The 8,822-nt window shown below is 37.9% G+C and overlaps 1 protein-coding gene across 1 annotated transcript in view; it reads right to left on the bottom strand.

Annotated features, from left to right (window-relative positions):
- The window catches only part of LOC104081928 (RCC1 and BTB domain-containing protein 2-like), a 15,771-nt gene extending 7,446 nt beyond the window's left edge, over positions 1 to 8,325 (bottom strand). Inside the window, 3 exon segments of the mRNA XM_009584856.1 lie at positions 298 to 424; positions 4,147 to 4,337; positions 8,222 to 8,325. Coding sequence (XP_009583151.1) covers positions 298 to 424; positions 4,147 to 4,337; positions 8,222 to 8,325 — 422 coding nt within the window.
- Between the last annotated feature and the right edge of the window lie 497 nt (positions 8,326 to 8,822).

The following is an 8,822-nucleotide window of genomic DNA, read 5'->3' as shown; positions in this document are numbered from 1 at the left end:
CAGCAGGAAAAGGTTATTAGAAATCAGGGTCAAGGCTGTTTAGGCGGCATGAAGGAGGATATAGGTCAGATGGAGGAAAGTGATGAAAAGGCTGGTAGTAAGCAGCATGTTTGGTAATTCCAAGCAGCGAGGAAATGAGGAAAAGAGAGTAACAATAAAGAATAGCAGGTGAATCCCATGGTTGAGAGAAAAGGGAGTTTGTAAGACTAAGTCAAGAATTTTGAGCAGTAATTACTCAGCACAGTGGACTACACTATACAGTTTAGTTAATATTAAACTACACAGTTTGTGCCTTACCTAATTTTGAGAAGAACTTTATGAACATGAATGTATTTTCCATCCACTAGAAACTTCAGGTCTGCAGTTTCAGGGTTGTCAAATTCCTTCTTTAGTGACTGGGCTACTGTTAGATGGTCATCAGGCTCTAGAATAAAAAAAGGAATTAATAGTAAGTAGTAAGTAATACAAATATCTCTCTTGATAACATTCCGGGTATCTGTCAGCAATTAACACTCTTAATAAACACGACATCTCTTTAAGGCTAGTAAAAAAACCCAGCAAACTATGTGTTCAGTATGAACCCCCAGAAAAGCAAATAAAGGGCAGCTTTCTTTAGACCTTACTAGTTTCCTACTCCAAACAAATATCCCTATTAAAAAAAATAAGTCCCACTCTTCTAACTCATCTATATAAGGCAAGAAAAAAAAAATTAACATAGTCTCAGAAATTCAATGCTGCATCTGATAGCAAATGCTATCAGTCATTACTGGGTAAATTATTCTAAATGAAAAGTGTTAGTTATTTTAAGATACCCAAAAGGTCAACAAAAAAATCACAGTAAGACTTTCTAGAATACTCCCATGAGGAGAAATAAAGCTATTATATAACCAACATACTGGTTGCAGTGAAACTACCCAGTACAATATCCCTAAAGATGAATACCAACAGTTACAAGTCTATTCAAAAAGTGTTTTCCCTAGACTTATGGTGTTAGAAGCACTCTTTGTGTGAATGTCTGCATATTCCTGTTTGTGTCATATTGTATGTACTGTGCACGTGACACTTGCATTATAAAGTTACCAGACAGCCTTGAAAAGTCACGCATGGTCTGCATACAAATTTTTATCTCCTGAACTGTTTCCAAATCTCCATCGTATTTGGTAGCCTCAGAGAACTATCTTCTTTAATACTACTAAAAAATTAAACCCGCAAAACCTCATTCTTAATGCAGAAAACATTTTGTCTTCTTACCATATAAATACACATTATTGGTTTAGACAAATTTTGTGGGTCAGTAATAAGCTGTTCTCTACAGAAAATTCATAAATGCTAAGACCTGTAACCTACCAAGCTAGAAATAAGAATAGTAATCTGCTGGAAATGGAACGACCTTCACCACAAACTCTAGAAAAAACTTAACACACACAGTTTGATACTGTTACACCTTGTTTAGCACAATTATTTTCCATTTCATTTAGAGGATGTCACTTATGTTCAGGTATGCCCAATTAGGGCAATAATTATCGAAGTACATTGGATTACAGGTAAAAGGATAGTGGGGGCAGAGGGGAAGCCAATGTAATGATAATAAAAAATCCTTCTGAAATAATGATACTGTAAAATACTTTGTTAGTTCTTGTTTTGTACAATGTGGTTTATTTATTCAGACATCTGCTATCCGAATAAGTATAGTAATTTTAACAACCAATGCAAAGCTGAAGCTCTACTGTAATAGTTCGAAGGATCCTGCACTATCCTGTTGTGAAGCCTATCTTCAAAGTTACCTGGCAATTCAGATGTCCATCAATATGCATCTCCAGATGAACTTCTGCAGCCAGCAAAGGTAAGCTGAATATAGTGGGGTTCAGTGATGAACTTCTTAGAGGGAAAATACGTGCTTTTATTTGTTACAGCAATGAAGGGGCAACCAGAGGAAGGAAATGAAGAGGCAGTTCACACTGACAAGGCACAAAGCCAAGAAAACTCCTTACCAGTCAGTGCTAAGAATTGTAATAGAAATGTTAGAACTGCCACGAATGGGGAATGCAAGGGAATGCCTGGGTGTTGAAGCACCAGAATACAATAGACGGAAAAGGGCTGTAAGCATGGCAGCTATCCATGGCACCTAGTTCACTAGACGTTAAGATCTTAGGACGCAGCTGCCTGATGATTGTCACTACACTTAGATCAGGAGACAAACAACAGTGAGTCAGTCCCAATGACTCGCCAAGGTGGGACACGATGGACAGACCAGTCACTCTCAGCTCCTAGAGCAGGCAAAAAGGCTCATCTGAAACCAGCACATGGTCACCTAACTAAAAGATGTGTTGGGAAATAGTTATGAATGTAGTCTTAATGATGCTGTGTTAAAGACAGTGAATATCTACGAGTATTAATGAGCAATATGCTTATTAATAAATGGGTTACTTGAAAGTCTTCAGCATAAAGGTGATAATTACATGAATGATCATACATAATCCTACTCAGGACTCTTTTAGCTAATGTAAAACAGCATTTCTGACCTAAAACAGCATTTGTAAAAGAAGGTAGGAGAGGGTGAATTTGCAGAAAGGAGCACTGAAAAACTGAAACAGACAGTTTCAGTCTCACTCAAGCAGTTGTCTTCTCCGTGAGGAACAAAATAAAGAAAGAGGCGGTTTTTGCTTCTTGCCTTCCTCCACTCTCTGAAAAATTCCTGAATACTCTGCAGTAAACTGAGAAGAAAAGGCGAGAGAGAAAGTGGAGGGGAAATTCTGATAGCATGAAATAATATTTTAACCGAGCAAGAAGAAATGGAAGCTGAAGAGCCCCAGAACCCTGCTAATGTACATAAGAAGATACATATAACTGAATTTGTAATTAAGCTACATATACTAATAATGTCCCATTTCCTTCATAAAATAACCAATTCTTATGGAAGAAAAATCTGAACATAACTACAGATACTTTTATGTAGAACTTACAACTGACAAATATATATTTACATGGAATGAACCACCCCATTGCCTGGGATTTTAGTGCAGTACATCTAATTTACATCTAATAAGTAGTAGGCAAATACTAAGAATATTACGAATTTCCACAGTAATTAAGCATATATCTTACAGTTCTGAACAAGCCACCCTAGAAAGCACAACTGCCTCAACCTAGAGCAAATGGGGGTCTTTGGACTGTGGCCTAAAACATGAATTTTGGCAAAGCAGTTTCCTGAGAACAGGATTCTCCATTTAATCCCCTAGTCTCTCACAGCTGAAATATGAGTACTATTAACATAATTTCCTTACCTTGGCATCCAGAAGGCACCAACGGAGCAAAGAGTCAGACAAAAGCATACAGCAACACAAAAGCAATTACAAAGGCAGTACAGAAGTGGAATGGAAGCATGAGGGACTCAATACAGTTCAAATTACAAATTAAGAAGTTGCTGCATTCTAGCTTTTAACTTAAGCTCCCAGATGACACCTACAGACAACCCCAAAAATCTAATCTTTGATTAGGTCAGCAAAGCCAGTAACTTTATTAGCAACCAATATGGGATTGAATTTGTAGCTGAACAATGAACTCTCTGTTAAACAATCCTATATGCTTAACTCTTTCTAGTCAAGATCAGCAAGACAGACCTTAGTGTTAATCAAATACCTGAGATCCAGCAACTTGTCTCTTCAGAAGCCCAGTCATGATCACTTCTGATGAGACTCTAAGTGCCTGTGGCCAATTCTGAACATGGGAATTTGGCTCCCTCATTCTTAGTAGTCTACTTAAGGACATCAAAGAAAGCTTTGGATTCCTAAATGTTCTGCATGGTTCCCTCATGTCTCCAAATTCAAACTCAGCTTCTCCACCCATGGCCACTGTACAGTAACATTCAGTGTTTACACAAAAAAACCCCTTCCCAAACCCAAGGCATTTCCCCACAGAAATAAATCACGTCAATGAAACAGACAATCATTTAGCATTGCCATTAGGCCTTAGCAATTTTTTACAATTCCATATTACCATTTACACATATGTAATACATGATTATGATTATGCTTCCCAGTATAAATTTTTGCAAGAAACTAAGTTTAGGCTTCAAATACATGCAACTGTTTTATGCACTAATGATTCTATTTAGAAGATGTCAAAACAAAAAATATTTAAGCTCACCTACTGATAGAAGACGCCACATAACGGCAGGGGTAGCAAAGCAAGCAAACACATCGTCAGTGCAGGCAAAGGGAGTGAGGTGGGGAAGGATCCCTGACTGCCCACGGCATTGGCCCCACATGTACACCTGGCCGCTCTGGGTCTTGGCAGCCGACGTGTGAGCAGAGTGGCAGGCTGCAATCTCTATAACTCTGAATTTACAAGCAAAGGAAGAACGCAAGTCACTCTCATTAGAACAAAATGCAGTGAAGAAGCTCACTACCTCCTGTCTTTCTCTGGTGCAAAACGTATTTGTAAGCATGCATGCACTTCCAATTGCAAGAATGTTTTCCTATCATACATAACAAAATTAAAAGGGCTATCAATGTTTCTTCAAATAGTGTGCACTCAGAAAGTTTCTCAGTAAAAAAGCATCTTGGGAGTGAGGAGACACTGCTGCAGCAGAGCAGTGTATCTGCTGCCGCACATGCTCTACTGACCCCCTTGGCTCCCTCAAACAAAGCTATGATGAGTTTCAAGCCTCTGAATGTCCTCAGTGGTGCTGGGCAGTGAGGTGAGTGGCTGCATTAAGCTGTAGAGAAGGGGTACTTGGAGAAGATGAAGAAAGAAATGAGAAGGTGTTTCCAAAAAAATTTAAAAAAAAAACCAACCAACAAAAAAAAAACCGTTTTTCCTGCTTACTTATTGCTAACAGTTTTAAACCAACAATTTAAACATACTTCTTTTAATTAAAATACTGAAGTGTCATTACTCATACAATTATTATTACTTACGTTTAACGGACTTTCATTTTGAAAATTAAAAATTAGAACCAAATAGCACTAAAAGGTTTTTCTAAGTTTATTTTAGCTATGTTAGGCTATCTCACCAATACTAAAGTTGATTTAGGATTTCAAAACTCCCACTGTGTACATTACACAATCCACTGCTTTGCAGTCTGAACTACTGCTTGTTTACTTGTTTTCCCAGCTGCCTGGGGAAAATAGCTGGGAAACAACTTGTTTAAAGCTGTATGTACAAATCTTGCAGGCTTCAGTGAGGTAATATTCTCACTGACATCAGGAATGCATATTCTGGCCAACAAAAGGGAAAGGCAGCATAAAACATTAAAATTTGTATTAAAATGTGGTAACATTTTAACTGCAGCCAAAGCATCTGGAAAAAATTCAGTTACATTTTAAGCAAAAGCACAAACACACATGAAGAAATAGCAACGTTCAAAAAGAGGCCATGTCTCATCACCAGAGAGTTGTTGTCTCTTCCTTACAATAATGTACACAGACGCAAGTTTAAGAGGGACATCTCACTTTAGGAGGCCAAAATCAAGACCTCAGTAGTAAGGAATAGATTCAAATTTCTGGCCACATATATACATGGCTTTACACTAGCAATAGAAATAACTGCCCCACTACTCATCAAGGACTTACAGGAAAATATTTAACTTGTAAAAATCTAAGCTTAATTTTCAGGCAAGAACTCTTCCCTTTCTCTCTCTCCTGGGTTATGAGCCGGATTTAACAGCAGAAATAACACAAGTTGCAGATGTCCACTCTCCACTTTTTCTGTGTGTACTTCTTGTCAAAAGTAGCTTATTAAAATACAGTTTATATTCAGACACAATGAAGCTTTTATCATTGACTTCAAACACTGAAACTACACCACTGAAGAGAAACTGCAATTAAGGCTTATAAAATACAGTGTGAGCCAAAGCAGAAAGTAGCACATTTGGGCTATTCAGAACATTCAGTTTCTCTTTCACAAGGATGGTTATGGGGCAGATTCAAGCACTTTCAGTGAAAATTCTGTTCACATTTAGCAGAAGAACCATTGCAAAAAATTATAGGCTATTTCTTCAAAAAAATAGATTAAAAATGCCATAATTTTCTGTAGCTCTTCTGAGAGTATGCCACCTAATGTCTGACTGCTAGACTGTAAGTATTACCTGTCCTTATCCACAGTAACTGTTGTAGGGTAAGACTGGTTACTTTTATTCCCAGTACCTAACTGGCCATATGAATTGGCTCCCCACGCATAAATCTGACCTTCATCTGTTAGCACTAATGTATGTGCATAGCCACAGGCAACCTATAAGGAATAAGAAAAAGAAAAATCTCATTTTTATGTAACAGTAAGTCAATACAGACAAATACACGTTATGCTATATGTTAATGTTACTGATTCCATACCAGTGTAAAAATTACAAATACAGATAAGTTTATTAAAAAGGGAAGCAAAGTAGATGAGGTGACTTTGAGGAAAAAACGTATAAGTGAGGAACCCTGCCAGATAATCTGAAGAGTACAGCAAAAGAAGAGCTAGAAATTAAGAAAGAAGGAAAGCTGTATGACAAATATCAACAGTGTGCAGAAAAAAACGCAGAAAAAGGCAGATCGTCTTTTACTGACCTTGCTCTATGGGCAACTACTCCAACGTGAATAGCTTACCACTGTAAAAACAGGCGAGGTCTCCCTATCTGCTCCTCTCCTCCCCAACTGCCAGCCACACAAAACTGTCCCCTCCCTGTGCCAGTTCTAGTGCTCACCGGACCCTCTGCTGAGATAACTTACACCAGTGGAAGGAAACTCTCCACAGCTGGGCCTGAGGACCACCAGTGCCCACACAAGGTAAGCAACAGGAGCAGCCAGCCAGGAAAGAGAGGGAAGAGATGAAACTCTCCAACTTGATGGCAGCACACAACTGCATCAGCTCATACCCTCTCGTGGAAACCCACTCGGTCCTGCTGAGCTGCTCCTCAGGTACTCCGCATAAGGGTGCTTGAATACCCACTTTACAATCTATACACGCAGCACATGCCCCACATACAGATAGACAGTGGCAAAATTACCAGCAACAGCCTTGCTCTGCATGAGTTAATGTAACCTATTATAGCTAGATGGCTACCAGTAACCAATTTACAATGTTCAAATCGAGCTCATGTATCCTTATATATATAATCTGCAAAGCAGATATACCGTAAGTACATGTAGTCCACTGCCATCCATGAACATGTGATGTGCTTTAAATGAAAAAAATCCTTAAGTTATTTACTGATTGGAGGTCTACAACTTGGTATTAATCGATATCAAGCAAATGAAGTGGATGGAAATAGGACCCAAGTCAAACTTACTGGAGCACTCATACTCTCTAAATAGGAGAATAAATACAGGGGAAAATAATATTCACGTTATTACGTAATTCTCCAACAGTAATTGTTACCAGCCAAGCTACTGTCTCCATCCTAGAAACTGAATGTAAAACTATGTAATTAAATGAGTTTATTTTAAAAGATTTTAAAAATCCAGAACTTCCCTGAGTAAATGTAATAAATAGGATCCAAAGTTCAAAACGCTCTTGTAAATTTTCACTAGATTACAAAACTAATGTTTTCTAGCAGAATGTGTCATTTTCCTGACAGTATCCTCTGTTTTGGATAAATCAACTAAAAACTTTCAGTATCAGTTCTGCAGTTACTTTAAATATTTCTTATCAGTCAAAAGACGTTATCAGTTTGCTAGTTACACTGATGGCAGCCCAGTTATTTGGTAAAGTGTAATAACCACCCAGGAATAAGACCAACCATGGAATCATACCAACTGCTGACCACAAGCAGTTGGAGACAATTTGTTCAGACTCCAAACACCAGTTAGTCACTGTGTCTGAACTGCAATTCTAAAAGTGATACTCAGTCTGCCAGAAAGACAAAATGCTAAACTGCAGTATTTTCCCAGAAAAGACGACAGGGGTTAATGCAGAATGGGGTAGCCTAAGACGACTTTCTTATTTACTAAAATAACAGGATTTTTTTTTTTAATTAAGTTTCACAGGAAAAAAAAGACCAAACATTTCTAATGCCCTAGTACTCTTTAAGTACACTCCTGACCTCACTGAAGTCAATGGCTAAATTGCACTGAACTCCACAGGGTCACAGTTTCTCGCCTACTGACAGAGGTCCATTTTAAGATACATGTTTTCATTCTGATAAATGGCACTTTAAACAAAGAGATAAATGTATAATATGCCTTAGCATATTTTCAGTTATTCATAAAGGGTTTGACATGGAGCATCACACACATACCCGCTGTACACGAATGCCTTGCAAAGCTGCTATTCGGCATGGTGTTGGCTGATTGCCACTGCTGCCCAGTCCAAGCTGGCCATTACCATTGTAACCCCAGACATAGACCTTAAAAACAGAGACAGAGATTTTAACTGTTTGCTACTATCTCCTTCTTTTGAAAGCAATATAACTACATCAGAGTTACAGTAATAATTTTCTTCAATATTTCCTGTCCCCACACCTTAGGATCTGTACTTTATATGTAGATACACACAAACACACACACACATATATATACCTATATAAATGTACCTACATACATACACACACACGTATATGTTTTTCTGTACCAGAAATTTTGGATGCTGCTTCTGTTTAAAATACCAACTGCATGCTCATCTAAAATTCTAAACCTCCATATTCACGTTGCTCTTTGAAAGTTAGATTATGTAAGACTACAATATTTTAATATGAAGAGTAGAAAATAAGTGATTCATATGACTGTTTCCCAGCACAGAGCAAATTCAGCATGAATACTTCCCTTTTTCAAAGAACTAACTTCTCATTCAAAAATCCTCTAACAGAAGAGAAATCACACTAAACCAAGTATAAACTGGAA

Source organism: Fulmarus glacialis, unplaced genomic scaffold (assembly GCF_000690835.1).
Source record: "Fulmarus glacialis isolate BGI_N327 unplaced genomic scaffold, ASM69083v1 scaffold45559, whole genome shotgun sequence".
NCBI lineage: Eukaryota > Metazoa > Chordata > Aves > Procellariiformes > Procellariidae > Fulmarus > Fulmarus glacialis.
Note: the sequence above shows the minus strand (reverse complement) of the source record. Positions and strands in the feature narration are given on the sequence as shown.